The following is a 15,545-nucleotide window of genomic DNA, read 5'->3' on the forward strand; positions in this document are numbered from 1 at the left end:
ACCGTAGCCTCTCGTTCGGTCATCCTCATCTGTGTGTGCTGCCCCTTCCTTCTTCCTTCCCAATCCAGCTGTGCTGTAGACAGCTAGGGACGCATGCTAACGGTACTGGTGTTGTTCGGAGATGGGAACGGTTTCCTTTTGTTTCTTTAATGTGCTCACGGATACGATTCTGTCAGAGCAGAAGTGCAGATGTTCAGATTCCATCACGACACGATTCTGTGACCGTTGTGAAGTAGCAAGCTCACCAGCATGTTCAATCTCATTACATTATGAACATCCATGTAATCTGACATTTGGCCTGATGTAGATGACAGACAAGTGAGCCGTGTGAAAAGAAGTGTCCGTGTAGGTGACTAGGACACATCTCCGTGTGCAGCGTTAGTCTCTGTAAAATCTGAGTACTGCTAAAAGCAATTTTCCAGTGTCGTGTCTTTCTTGACGATTATTTTAATTGAGAAATTGTAAATCGTAGGTCCACAGAGTCCTTGTGAGCGGACAGATATCAGGATGGCAATAGTAGCCGACCACTTGGGACTTAGCTGGACAGGTAAGTGCCCATGCTCCCCAATGAAGCAAGTCCTGTTCCCAGTGTCGCGTCCCAGTACGTGTAAAGTCATTGTGCGCAAAAAATGCATATAAGCAGCAAGCCAGACATTTAAAAAAAATTTTATTATTATTTTTATTTTATGTGTATGAGTGTATTGCCTGCGTGTAGGTAAGTGCACCCGTGTCGTGCAATGCCCGCGGAGGTCAGAAGAGGCTGTCGACCCTTAATTCTGCCGGCTCAGAGGTAACTGCTGAGTGCACACACTAAAGAATAGAAATCTAGATCTATTTTAACTTAAATTTGAGGTCTCTCCACAGTGCCATTTCTGTAAGATAGTAGGAACCCTTACATCAGAATTTAACTTGGAGGGGAGTCCAGATGAGACCTACGACTCCACAGAGCAGGTGGCCTCCGCCATTCAGACCCCCCCCCCTTAGGCAAAGTTCCCTTAACCAATTTTAGTCATGCATAACTTAGCTTCACAATTTTTATGGTAGCTTTCTAACACCTATATATTTACTGAACTGACACTTTTAAGATTTGTTTAAATGGAAAACCTTATATTTGACAGCAGAGGAAAGACTTTGTGAGATCTCTGTGAGCAAGAAAACAAAGGTATGAGAGAAAGTCTCAATTTTCAGGTTTTTTAAAGTATGTAAGTAAATAAAACAGATTCAGTTCACAAAGGTAGTTGAGTTCTGTGAAACCAGGTATAATCAGGTGACAGAAAGGAGGTACATGGCTTCACTTCACATCACAAAGCCAGAGGTGTCAACGGGGAAATGGAGCTTCACAGAGTTGATCCTAACGGGGCCACTGAAATCTCGGCTCACGTGAATCGGAGAAATATAAAGTTTCCTAGGCTAAGCGTGTTTTTTAAATGCATAACGAAAAAACTTTGAACACTCCTCTGAAAAGACTAGAATAATAGAATTCATACTAGAATAAACATGTGAGGGTCTCTTTATTGTAGATCAGAACCAAGCTACTAAAAGTGTTAATTGTCACACGTAAAGTCACCTTATGACACCCATAGCAATCCATTCTCTCCTTACCATGAGCCGTTGTTTAAAGGAAAAAGTAAAACTAGGCTGTGAGAGACAAAATCTTATTTTATCTTTTGAATGCCTCAGACCCTCTTCCCAGCCCCACCAATTTACCTCCTCTCCTGGTTCCCAGGCCCTGCTGTAGATATGCTGCTAAAGGCCAGGCGCCTTGGGGAGCTCTGAAACGTCCAGTGTCTGTAGATGGAGAGGAGCAGTAATAGTGACTCGTGTGTGTAAATATTTCTACAAGGTTATCAGATTAACAGTTTTGTTTTTTAACACGGGACACTCCTGATTTTTGCAGCATTGCTATGTATGAATAGGCTTTTCCTTTGGCTCACATGATCCTTTGTTTCCCAGAGTAGATTTTTAGAGACATGTCATAAGAGGACCCAGACAAGCTGGGGACAGAACTCAGTGACCTGGCATACTCCAAGCCGTGGCTTCAGCCCCAGGACTAGAAAAGAAAAAACGGGGTAAAAAAATGAAGCCCTACAGCTCTAAAATTCTCAGGGTCATTATGGGGTTGTTCTTCCTGGAGTCTTCCAAACAATAAATAATGTTTGGTCTTGAGGATTTTTACATTTTTAAGGGCTATTATCCCTTAAAATGTAAGCTGACAAAGAAATTAAAGCTATAATTAACTTCTTTAATTAGAACCACTCTATGTTCAGTGAAGACTATTACAAAAATTATAATATTTAAGAAAACAAAATTTAAATCTCCCTTGAAACCATCATTAACGTCTTACAGTGCTTTCACTTTAAAAATAATCTTCAGCTTTGTTTGGAACTAATAGTTACAAATTGTATAGTTTTCTACAAAATGAAATACTCCCTGATCTTGGCTTTAATGGATAAATAACATAACAAATTTGTACACACGATGGTGCTTTTTTCCTAAATGTGGGTCGCAGTGGTCATGAGTCATGAAGTCAGTTCAGGCTTTTATTGTTGTTGTTAAATGGGCTACAAAAAGAAAGTGTGTGTACGTGTATTAAAGCTAAATTTTGCACCAAAAAGAGCTGGTTCGATTTACAGAAGCACTATCTTACACAATATATTTTTAACTGTTCACCATGATCACAAGAGTTTGAAAACCCAATCCAACATTAATTAGCTTCCTCCTTTTGTTCAACAAATGGACTGTTTCTATGTTTCAGACGTTTAAGTCAGCAGTGACTAGCCACTTGTGTGAATCATTTCTACATACTGCCCAGATACACTTCTAAGCATGATTCCCTTGACCAAAGGATAAGGAATTTTTGAATTTCTGAATTCATTTTACCAAGTTTTTGGAAATATTTTTTACAGCTCTAGAGTCTTGACCAAATCCTTTCCGTGGGAGCATTGCTTCCTATTTCTTACTTTATAATACTTATTTAAGGTAATCCATACTTAAGTATTTTTTGGAGAGATAAATGGTGAAAAGAAATCCCCTTCTCCCAACTCATACTGAGTTCATTTGACTTTTTCTAAATTTGACCTCTCCATTTACAGTGCTGAGTCTGTAAAGAGAATGAACGTAACGGTCACACAAAAACAAATGGCTGCATATCACATACATGATTTGTCCCAGAGTCATCATTTAACCTCCTGAGTAGAGATCATGAACTGTGAAGGCTTTCAGAGTGTGACTGCAGGATGTGCTTCAGGAAGGCTGCTCTGAGAACCCTCCCACTGTTACTGTGCGTGCTGGGGAATTGTATCCCCTTCCCCGCCTTGTGCGCAGTTCGCACAACTACAGAGAACTCTGTTGAATGCAAAGAAACAGGCAACATTCTCTCTGTGAATACTGAGAATCTTTTTAAATGATCTCTAAAAGGAAATCTGATTATAAATAATTATCTGAGGAGAGTCTAGTCACAGCCTGACCATAATCACTAGTTTCCTGTAAAATCAAGTCCATGCATAATGCCCAAGGCTACACTAGGCTTTTTTTTGTTAGGAGTTGAACATGACTTGTGAAATATATGTAGTAAAAATAAAATGTGCAATCTTAGTAACTCTCTTTCTTTTTACAGAGCTGGCAAGGGAACTGAGCTTTTCAGTGGATGAAATCAATCAAATACGTGTGGAAAATCCAAATTCTTTAATTTCTCAAAGCTTCATGTTATTAAAAAAGTGGGTTACCAGAGACGGAAAAAATGCTACAAGTATGCTTCAAATTATGTTACTTTACCTTTCAGAAGCACTCAGGGCCAATATTGCAGATAGTCCTATTGTCTGGTTCACTCAGCATTATAAATGTTCTGTAACTTTAGAAAAACAGAGCAGTTACCAGAGTTCTGAAATGACTCTTGTTTAAATTAGTGCCAATATTCTAAAGTTCTGCATTTAGGAAGGTTTTTGGAAAGCAAGTGGTAGGAAATATTTTGAATTTTGTCTGTCATTCTTCCCCTGTCTATCAAAACTGGAAAAAAAAATAATAATCCTAGCTCTTATACCATGGGATAGTCATTAGAAATGCTTTGAAGTTACTGCTGGGGCCAGAGGTAGAGCCTGAGAGAAACAAACACAGAGAGGAGGGCGGAGGTCGGGATCGAGTTCTCTGAAACAAACAGAGAGGAGGGCGGAGGGAGTTCTCTGAGCCGCAGCCGCCAGTTGCTTACAGCTCTGTCTGGGGCAGTAGAAACTTCTCTGCTGTTGTTGGATTTGGGTAGGCAGTAAGTGGTGAAGTAGTCAGGTTGGACTGCACTTTGGCAAGCACTTACCCACCACATGTGGAAATAAGTAATTGCCGGTTTGCCTGGGTCAGCCTGACCTTGGTAATTCATTCAGATGTCCAGCATGGAATAGGAACATGGACTTCTTTGAAAGAAGGAACTTGAACCTGCATCAGACCCCTTGTAACCTAAAGGAGTGCAGGTGTTCTACGGCTGCCTGTTCTGTTACGGTGGAAGGAAGGTGCTGCCTCCACACAGCTTTAAGCAGATTCTCCCCTGGAGCGGCCAGCGTTTTGGGAGATGGCTCCGGCCGAGCTGGAATAAGACGGGCTGAGTACCACCAGGGCTGCAGAAACCATGTCTGTGTTGGGTTTTGGTGCTGACTTAAGGACGCAATGTCACTGGATTCTCAACCTTTTTCTTTTTTCTTTTTCAGCTGATGCCTTAACTTCGGTTTTGACAAAAATTAATCGAATAGACATAGTGACTCTGCTAGAAGGACCAATATTTGATTACGGGAATATTTCAGGCACCAGAAGTTTTGCAGATGAAAACAGTGTTTTCCATGACCCAGTTGATGGTAATTGAATTCAGTGTTCATATTTATTTAGTCGTTTGATAAAATTTGAAAGTGTGGTCAGACAGGTGGTCACTCAACACCAAGTGCTGTTTGCTCTGACTTAACTTCTCATTTTCACAGCGTAATTTTCTCTGCCAGGGTCTGCAAACAAGCACTCAGTGTCAGAGCGAACTTGGGTAAATGTCTCTGCTAGACCCAATGCAGAGAATGAGATGCGAAAACATGTCTGAAAGTCGCTGTTTCTAATACTTGGTGCCCCAATGCAAGAAAATTTAATACCTAGAAAGTACAGTTAAAATTCTTTTAACCTAAAAACTAATGATCTTTGATTTCACTTATGCATGAATAAAATTATGAGCTTAGTTTTACCAAGTAAGAGTACTGAGTCAAGTGTGGCCGTATATGTACAAATTGTCAAGGTGAACTGGTGAATTACTGTTCAGGGACCAAGTATTCAGGCAAGCAATGGGGTAGTCTAAATGTATTATTTAAAGTGTTTTCATTATTCAGAATCATATTAACTTTAAAATCTGCCATTTATTCTATGGGGGAAAAACCCTATTGGATCTGTTGTACATAAAAGGCAGTTTTTCCTACTTCAGTGAGCATCAGCATCCCTGATAATCTTGTACATTAGCTTAACTTTTTATTTAACATTGTCACCTTCACAATGTATCTTCATTGATACATTGATCCATCTTCAATGATACTTCATCAAAGTATCAAGAAAAGCATAACAAAACAACTTACCGTGCTTTTCATGTCAGTCCTGTCTAACATTCACAAGTGGGAATCCAGTCCCATGGTGATTATTGAGTAGAAAATAATGATGTGGAGTCAAGAGGAGCCAGAGATACTTTTCTGTAGTAAATACTTTTTTGTATTCAAAAAATAGGGTGATTTTCTTTTTCTACTTTTAACTGGCAAAGTTTGAATAACAAAAGTCAGAAACTTACAAATTCCTAGAAAGCTTCTATTGGCTAAAGGCAAACTATCTGTTAGCCACATAACACCGATACCATGGGACCTTGGAAAAAGTGGTTTATGTTGGTAACCAGACTCCTTTTATACTAGGTAAATATAGTGGCAGATAATGAATTATTGACAGTTTATAGATTTTTCTCATACTTGTGGGAAAGTAAGAAGAAAGAAAATAAACACTACCACAAGCAATACCAGCCTCGTGTTCTTGGAAGGTTTGTTTGGTTTCAACATTTTAAAATTAAGTCATTCAAATAAGTTCATGTGCCTTTTTTGTTGCTAACTATTAAGTTTTCTGAGGGAAACTTAAGCATGAAATACATTTTACTTAAGTGCAGACCATGAGCCTTACCTTACCCTAGCCAAACGTTTAACAAGAGCTTCATTTATAGGTAGCCATAACTGAAAAATGTCCACTGACCTATAGCACTTTGAATTTGCAACAACAGCTAAGCTGATATTTACCCTGAACTGGTGGCCGGGGGGGGGGGGGGGGCGGGGGACGGACTAGTCTTTGGTTTTGTGGACCAATAAATTGAGGAAATGAGCACGGTTGCTTTTCTTTCCCCTGTCTCTCCTCGTTGCTGAACTTTTGGGAAACTGCCTTTCCTCACCATGACCAGACCGCTACTGACTTTTCTCACTGCTAAGGCAGAAAATTACTGCATAGTCTGTGCAGACTGTTTTAGGTAGGGGTTGGCTCCTCCTTTCTGGGTCAGATGCACGGCAGTCCTGCATCCTCAGAGTGTGCTTCCCTCACGGTCCTCTTCCTGTCTCTACTGCGTACCATTTCTTTCTCTGTATTTGGTTCATGGTTCTAAGCAGACCCATCACCAGCTTCACCAAGACCTCCATATACACCACAGCTCTTCCCTCTCTGTCGCATTACAGTCCCTGAAATGTGTGGAGTGTCTATTTTTTTTTAATATTTTATTCATCATCATTATTATTTTATGTGTATGTGTGTATTGCCTGCATGTAGGTGAGCGCACCGGTGTCGTGCAATGCCTGCAGAGGACAGAAGAGGCCATCGGATCCCCTAGAACTGGAGTTACAGACAGTTGTTAGCTGCCATGTGGGTGCTGGGATTTGAACCCGGGTCTTCTGCAAGAACAGTGTTCTTAACCACTGAGCCATCTCTCCAGCCCCCTCTTCTGTTTTTTTAAATCCTGCTCCTAACACCCTTTCAAAAAGTTTGACCCAGTGCCACCACTCTAAAACCTAATCTTAATCACGTCTTTCCAGACAGTAAATCCATTTCTTTTTCCCCATAAATTTCCTGTAAAGCAATTAAGAATTAGAATTGGATTGTGTTGCTCATATGTAAAGCTTTTAAAATAAGCAAGAGGTCATTAATTATGGAATTGCTGTATTTGGTCTACCACAGTATTTTGTATGCTAAAACAATCAAGACCACTTGGCCATTAAGATGCAGATCTTCTGTGTGCAATGACAGCTAACTTTATAGTGCGTTAAATTCATTTGCATAGTCATATTACTGTATTAAAATCACTGAAATCGATAGACATACCGATATTTTACTTCATGTTCTATTTTATGTTTGCACTAGACTCTTCGTGTAACTGAACTAAACCGTTACACTGTGAGCATTATTCTGTAATCCTTCATGCATTTTCATACCTGATATGATTTGCGTCATTCCACGTGTTTGTCTTTGATGTGTTCTGGCTCATTCCGTCCAAATGTACTGTCTTCCATAGGTTACTCTTCCCTTCAAGTGGAGCTGGAAACCCCCACGGGGTTGCACTACACACCACCCACCCCTTTCCAGCAAGATGACCATTTTAGTGATATCTCTAGCATAGAGTCTCCCTTTAGAACCCCCAGTAGACTGAGTGATGGGCTAGTGCCTTCCCAGGGAAACGTAGAGCATTCAGCAGATGGACCTCCCGTGGTAACTGCAGAAGACACGTCCCTAGAAGACAGCAAACTTGAAGACTCAGTGCCTTTATCAGAAATGCCCGACACACTGGATATAGATGCGAGCCAGTTGGAGGATGTGTGCCTGAGTGAGTATCCACAGTACCTCGGAAGTTTGCCTGGGTTCCCAAAAGATTGTAAACCAGCAGAGCCATGGAAACACCAGACTAGAAAAGTAGGTGTAAGCTTTGAGCTGCAGGAGAAAGAAAATCTGGTCCTGATGAGGAGGTCCTGGAAGAAAAGCTCAAATCTCTGAGGACATTCCACCTGAAGGAGTAGTCTGAGGAGATGATGGCAGGAGAAAAGGTGTGGGCTATTCTTAAGATGTTCAGCAAGCAGAACTGCGAATGTCTTCACTTACAGGTTGGCAGAATGAGACATCAAGTGGAAACCTAGAGTCCCTGGCTCAAGCTCGAAGAGTAACTGGTGGATTACTAGACCGCCCAGATGACAGGTACGGCTGGGTCTCAGGAGAAGGACAGGCCTCCTTTTGCAGCAATTCCTTTTCTAAATGACCAGGTCTTGGGGGCGGGGATATACCTGCCTTAAAGATTGATTCAGTACACGGATCCAGAGAGGAAAAGCGATTTTAAATTGAGATAAAATTCTCTACGTGTTTGCCAAAGATGTAGATGTTGTCTTTGAAATTCAACTGGCTAGGGTCTTATATTAGACTTTCCAAAAATTAATTAGTCATTTAAAGTCATTTCAAAAATGAAAGCCCAGATCTTGTACAAATACCATTCCTCTGTTTCACAACTACAAACATAAATGTACTTATTACACAAGATTTTAAAATAAAGATTCAAGAAAAATCAGTATAACCACACCATTTAGCAAGAACCATGTGAAAATTTTCATGGAAGTCTGGCGGTGTGGTTTAGCACTAGTTTGTATGTGGAGCCAAATGCGCAAGGCCTGGGTTTAATCCCCAGCACACGAAAAGAACGGAGCAGGTGTAGATCTCTCTTCTGTGTACATTTAAGACTGTCTTCATGTAGGAGTCAGAGAAGGAACAGGAAAGCGGCATCTATCTTCCTGTCACTAAGAACAACATTTTCTATTCCTCCTTTGTCTTAGTACAATCCTCTACAATGAAAACAGACATCAATTTATAACTACAGGAATTCTATAGGCATGAATTTGGCCCTGCTCCAGAGAGTAAGTCTAGAGCCCCCAGACGTTGGGTCCCATCGCACCACTGTAGACACTTTGTGACTTTGGGTGAATGTCTAAGAAGTTCACTTTACTCATCTTTATAATCCTCCCCCCTTCAAACAGGCTTATAGATCAAAAAAGAAATGTTATACCTAACAAATGTGTGGGGTAAACAGTAATCTCTGAGTAACATGCATTTTATTTTCATTCCCTCACACATCAGACTAAAATATATTCTACTTCAATGGTGACTGGCAATGAACTTAGATTGAATATTATTTCCTAACCATATAGAATATTTTCATCTTGCTGATAAAACTGTTGTGCAGTAAAAATTTCCAAGGAGACTTGGGAGAGATTATGAAACTTCTTTTGAAAAATTAGGTCATCAGGGCTGGAATGGATGGCTCCGTGGTTAAGGGCACTGGCCGCTCTGGCAGCGGACCTGGGTTCGGTTCTCAGCATCCACATGGTGGCTAAAAACCATTTGGAACTCCAGTTCCAAAGGAATCTAACGGCCTCTTCTGACCTCTGAGGGCATTGCGCTTAAACACATGCAGGCAGTACACTCATACACACAAAATAAAAATACTAAATAAAATATTTTTTTAAAAAAAGAAAAATGAAGTCATCAATGAATTGCGTGTATACTCTGCCTACTACTAGCCAAAAGCACTAATGTTGATGTCCATGATCAGATGCAGCTACATCGCTTGTTGCATCTCAGGAAGGAGACCCCCATGTAGCGAACTTGCTCATGACTATTAAACTGGCTGAAATCTCTTGTTTAATGTAGGCTCTGTCCTTAAGCTATAACATAAATAGACTGAGTCTTGCTATCCCTGACACCTACAGTGACTGCTCCTGGTGTGAGTATCTGGTAGAAAGGGAAACAGAGAAGCAGTGTGGAGTAGGAAAATTAAGTTAAGCAGAAGTCGCAGGGTATACACCCTCTGTTACACAATCTTCATAGAAGCTAAGATTGTCTTTGCACATACAGAATACACACATACATTTATATATTTCCTTTTTTGTTTGTTTTTTGAGACAGGGCCTCCTGTAGGCCCAGCTGGCCTGGAATTTACTGTGTAGACCAGACTGGCCTTAATCTCACAGAGATCTGCCTGTCTCTGCCTCCCAAGTGCTGGGATTCAAGGTGTGCACCACCACGCCTGGCATACTTACATATTATACACATAAAATAATACACTAATTGCTGCCTTTTACAGGCAGTAAGCAAAAACACTAAAAACTATCTGCAAACTACAAAACAAAATGAGTAGTGTGTACTAAAACCAATAAAAAATAAAAGTCTCTCTGGGGCTGGAGAGATGGCTCACAGGTAAGAGCACTGATTGATCTTACAGAGGACACAGGTTCGAAACCCAGCACCCACGTGGCAGCTAACAACTGTCCATAACTCCAGTTCCAGGGGATCTGACACACTCCTCTGACCTCCGCAGGCATTGCAGGATATGGGTGCACTCACATATATGCAGACAGTACACTCATACGCATAAAAAAATTAAAATAATAAAATTTAAGTCAATATATCAAGAGAGTATTGAAAAGAAAGGTTTTCCATAGTTAAGGACAGCAGTCCCCACCATGCAGCAGTAGTACTGGTCAGGAGTGGAGGAAGGAGGGTCAGTAATGGTGTTCCGGCTGGGAAAGCTTGTTCCTAAATGTAAATACACAAAGTGAAAACTTGGGATTGCTGAGGACACAGTTTGAGGTTAGCAGTTCTTAGTTGATTTTTGTCAGGAGGTGTTTTGGAGGTTTCTGTTTTTCGTTCCTGATATAAAAAGGAAACTTTGCACTATCCGTCCCTTGTAGATGGGTGGGGTCGGAGCTCGAAGTAGGTCCACCCTCATTTACAAGCTGTGAACTGTAGCTATAGAAAAGCACTTAAAGGTGGCAGCAAACATAGCAGGTGCCTCGCTCCCTCCCCCATGAGGGGCCGCACATTTTCAGTCCGCTCACTATTTTTCACACCTGTTTTATACCTTCAGAAGTAGTTAGCAGCCTGGGTTTGAAGTTGGAACCTCCAAAGCCATCTTCAGCCACAAGTTGCCATGCCTGCCCATAAGTTTGCATATTCTGTCCTTTGCAGCCCTGACCAGGGAGGGGACTCTGTTACCTCGTACCTCCGAGGAGAGCTGGGGAAATTCGAAGCAAACGGAAGCCACGTAGAAGTGAGTCCAGGAGCGATGACCAAGCCCTGCTGCCCAGAGTCCCAGAATGACCGCGGGAAACCGAGCGCCAAGGAGAACATGAAACCAAACACGCACCCGTCGGGCCGCGCCGAGGAGGCGCCACACCTCGCAGCCCATCAGAAACCTCCAGAAGAAACCAGCAAGCTTGTGCTAGAAGAGCCCAAACCCTGTGTGCCTGTGAGCATAAAAAAGACGAGCAGGACTTCTGCCGAGGGCAAGCCCAAGCTCAGCCTCCATGAAGAAGAGGGATCCAGCGGCTCCGACGCAAAGGTAGGTCGTGCGCAGCTCACAGCTCCCCAGCTGCAAATACCAAGTCCCCTGCGCTGCGCAGCTCAGACTTGAGATCCCACACTCTTTCTAAACAGACTGAAGGGCGCGGCTGGTAAAGAGCACCAGGGAAAACGCAGACCACTGCTTCTACCTTCATTCGCCAAGTGGGGAAAAAAATAAACCCATTAGCCATTCCCAAAAAAAAGAAATCCAGAGGCCAGGTGTGGTGGTGCACACCTTTAATCCCAGTGCCCGGGAGACAGAGGCTGGTGGATGTCTTTGAGTCTGAGGCCAGCCTGGTCTGTACGGTGAGACCCTGTGTAAGGAGGGGAGGAAAGGAGGAAGGGAGGAAGGAAGGATGGAAGGAAAATAGGAGGACTAGGTGACTAGCTTCAGGACCAGAGCTGATTCTGCCTAGGATTTAGGTTCTCTGACTCCAAACCCAGTCTTCTTAGGGGAGGAGGAGGTAATTTCTACCCTTTCTGGGTCTTTGACATAATTTAAAGAGTCTATAGTATCTGACTAATTTATGCATACGAGTCTATAAGGTCTACTGTCTCAAAAAGTTTTAGAAATTGAAAAGATAGACCTACCAAGCTTAATCAAGGTGAGTTGGTGGCAGGCAGAAATTTATAGTTATAAGTATTATATATCAGTTGATCATTAACATTTAGAGCTTTACTGGGGTAGAATCACCGGATTCCTCTTTAGACTGGCATATTCTTGTACTACTGACACGGTCTCCTATTCTTTGTGGTTTACCATTTTTAGTAATTAAAGTATTTTAAACTGGAATTCTCTCTCCTGGGTGCGAGAAAATGAAACTGAGTTATATTCCCGATAGTGTTTTTGCTGCTGTTATCTGTACCTGTGATTAGCAGTAGACACAGGATGGGAACCCCCTGCCTTTTGATGTGAACTCTTACCACCTTCCCTGAGACATGCATAGCTCTTGGAGAAGAAGAAGCAGTGTTTTATAAAACAATGAAGTTAATTTACAAAAACTCCCAGACAGCCAGAACTGAATCCCAGTCACTCAATACATGTTCTTCCTGCCCTGTGCACACTATCTTTGGGTCATTTTCCTGATTCTTAAAGGGAAAGTTAAAGGAAATGAGATGTTAATACACCTGTGATTGAGGAGTGTGGATTGTTTCTCCTTTTAATACTTGTTTTGATATGAAACTTGAAGGCAGTTATTAAATGATCTAGAGATTGTTTTGGGGTATCGTGCATGCAAACAGTGATCACCATTGAAATGATTCTTTTTCTGGTTGTCTTTTAAGCACTTGTGAGTATTTCTCAGGTTTTTAACTTCACTCTTGGCAAGTGTCACTTTCACTGTTGGTTTCTGACTCTGACTTGCCTCGTAGTATATTTAAGCAGGATGAGTTTGGGTGGATTGTTTCCTTTTAAGAAGCTGTGTAGCTCTCAGTATGTTCCCTTTTAAGACAAATTCCCAAGATACAGGGGAAGCAACAGCACTGTGATTTTTTTTAATATTTTATTTTTTATTTTATGTGTATGAGTGTTATGCCTGCATGCAGGTAAGTGCACCTGTGTCGTGCAATGCCCACAGAGGACAGAAGAGGCTGTCGGATCCCCTGGAACTGGAGTTACGGACAGTTGTTAGCTGCCACGTGGGTGCTGGGATTCGAACTTGGGTCTTCTGCAAGAACAGTTAGTGCTCTTAACCGCTGAGCCATCTCTCCAGCCCCAGTGCTGTGATATTTTTACCTAGGAAGATGCACCCTCCAAATAGCCTATTAGAAATCATCGTAGAAGTTCTGAAAGCAGTTACCATACAGCGTGTTCACAGTTACATACTGCTGTGTTTAGAGGAGTGCATGTCTGTGGGTCGCTGGGGAGCCTCGCTGATGGAAACATGAAGAGATTGGAAGTGATGACCTTAAGCTTGAGCAAACATTCAGCTGGGTTTGTTCGTAACAGAAAATGACTTATTAGCGCTTTCAAGATTTCATTACAGTGAGTCCTATTTCAATGCATAGACTACCTGACCATAAAATCCATGTGGGAGACATGAGTCTGACCTCACAGGAAATCCCAGGGTGTGAAGGTCCTATCTTCTGTGGCCGTGCCCAGTACAGTAGCAACCAACTAGGCCATCTGATGTCTGTCTCAGAAAACAGACCCCTTTTTGTCCCCTGAAAAATCAGGTCAAAAGTCCGGGTACAGCTCTTACGAGGATGACTGCCTGCTGTTACAAGGTAAATCCTGCTCTTTCCTCCTGTCGTGACGCAAACCGTGTGCAGAAATGCTGGGAAACTGTAGTGTGTTCTCCTGAAGCTTGGCCCGCCCCGGTTCCTACAGAATTCTCTGAAGGAACCCTGAGTTTCTCCCCTGCTTTTCCTCCCTTCTCCTAAGGCTGGCAGCGGCTCCAGCCAGAAAACAGAAACTGAAAAAAATCAGTGGGCTGGCCACTTCCTTTACGTGGGCAGCCCAGGGCTTCTTGCTGGGGTCATCTGGCTGCCTGATATGTAGACTCATTAGTGTTTGCATTAACACGAGTCCTTGTGCCTCTTCCTGGCTTTCCCCCGGTTAGGATTCCTTTCTGCCTCCTCTAACCCTAGAATCCTCATGAGTAATTCCATCCCTTCATGAATATGAATTCCTCTTACTTTTTGTACTCCACTCTGGAGGCTCTCCTTTCAAAATATGTTATTTAAATCATTTTTAAGCCCCCCATATTTGCTGTCCTTTTGTGAACTTTTAAACATATAGTAGGGGATGTAGTTTTGCTTTCTGTGTCTTGCAGAGACAGCTGCTGCTGCTTTTCAAACTGTTTTATTCAATGGAACATCACATAAAGTCAAGGTTAATACTATTCTTAACATTTTAACTACTTGGACTGGAGAGAAGGCTCAGCAGTTAAGAGCACTGGCTTCTCTGACAGAGGACCCAGGTTCAATTCCCAGCACTCACATGGCAGCTAACGTCCATCCGTAACTCCAGTTCCAGGGGATCCAATATCCTCTTCTGATCTCCTCGGACACTGCACAACACAGGTGCACTTATACACATGCAGGCAATACACTCATACACATAAAATAAAAATTATTAATAAAATTTTTTTTGGTCTTTTTTGAGACAGGGTCTCCCTGTATCCCCAGCTGGCCTGGACCTCGCTATGTAGACCAGGCTGGCCTTGAACTCACAGAGATCCACCTGCCTCTGCCTCCAGAGTGCTGGGATTAAAGGTGCGTGCCCAGCAAATAAAATATTTTTTAAAAAGATTTTAACTACTTGCCATGTTGATTTTTGGTGAAAAATATGTCCTAATGTATGACCAATTCAACTAATGGTTCATAAACTATTGTATCTAATGCCTGTAACCCCATTTTTTAAAGTATTTTAACAAATATAACCATTCTAGGGCTGGAGCTCACAACCAAAAAGACAAATACAACCATTCCTTTTTTCTAATACTACTAACTAACAGCTCCTAGCTCCCGGATGATTAGATTAGAGGAGATTAGCGGCCATTTGCGTAATTCTGCCATTGACATTTAGAAATGTCACCATGAAGAGCATTTACTGAATAATTAAGTAGAAGCTGAAGATGTTTTCCCTTCCGAATTATAAACTAGATCCCAGGATAGTTTTTCCTGCTTTCTACATTAATTGTGCAATTACTACAATCATGTTTATACCCCCCCACCCCACGAGATTGAATTTACTGTCTTGACCATGTTAGGTACGTGTTCTACCATTGAACTATATCCCCAACAACCCTCTTTTTTTCTAAAGGCTTGGCAGTGTTCATTCTCTCATATTGTAATGCCATACAAGGTCTTTACAAGAGATCACAAGGTTCCACATGTCTGACATTATTTCCTCGTTTGCTGGATTAAACTCTGAGTACAGCTGTGTTGATAATAACTTGAAGCAAATATATGTGCTGATGTAAAATTTCAAAACAGCTTTTCATAAAAATATCAAATTTAACCAAAATTCCATAAAAATTGCACATTGGCCTCTTTCTGTAGATAAATGAAATGCAGACCAAAGTACAAGACTAGACTCAAGTCAGATGAATACAGATTTTAAAATATTTTATTATTTATATTTTATAGCTGGGTGTGGTGGCACATGCCTTTAATCCCAGCACTCCAGAGGCAGA

General features: G+C 41.7%; 1 protein-coding gene across 3 annotated transcripts in view; it reads left to right on the forward strand.

The window, feature by feature from the left end:
* Ank3 (ankyrin 3) overlaps positions 1-15,545 on the forward strand; it is a gene marked incomplete at its 5' end in the record, with an annotated part of 136,964 nt that overhangs the window by 103,841 nt on the left and 17,578 nt on the right. For 2 of the 3 annotated variants that reach the window (XM_029553902.1, XM_029553903.1), the window contains 6 exon segments: positions 473-547; positions 3,617-3,748; positions 4,695-4,838; positions 8,124-8,214; positions 11,032-11,404; positions 13,582-13,632. In XM_029553902.1, the coding sequence (XP_029409762.1) occupies positions 473-547; positions 3,617-3,748; positions 4,695-4,838; positions 8,124-8,214; positions 11,032-11,404; positions 13,582-13,632 (866 nt within the window). 3 annotated transcript variants of the gene reach the window in all.

This window comes from Nannospalax galili, unplaced genomic scaffold (genome assembly GCF_000622305.1).
Source record: "Nannospalax galili isolate Female #2095 unplaced genomic scaffold, S.galili_v1.0 scaffold684, whole genome shotgun sequence".
In the NCBI taxonomy this organism is placed as follows: Eukaryota; Metazoa; Chordata; class Mammalia; order Rodentia; family Spalacidae; genus Nannospalax; species Nannospalax galili.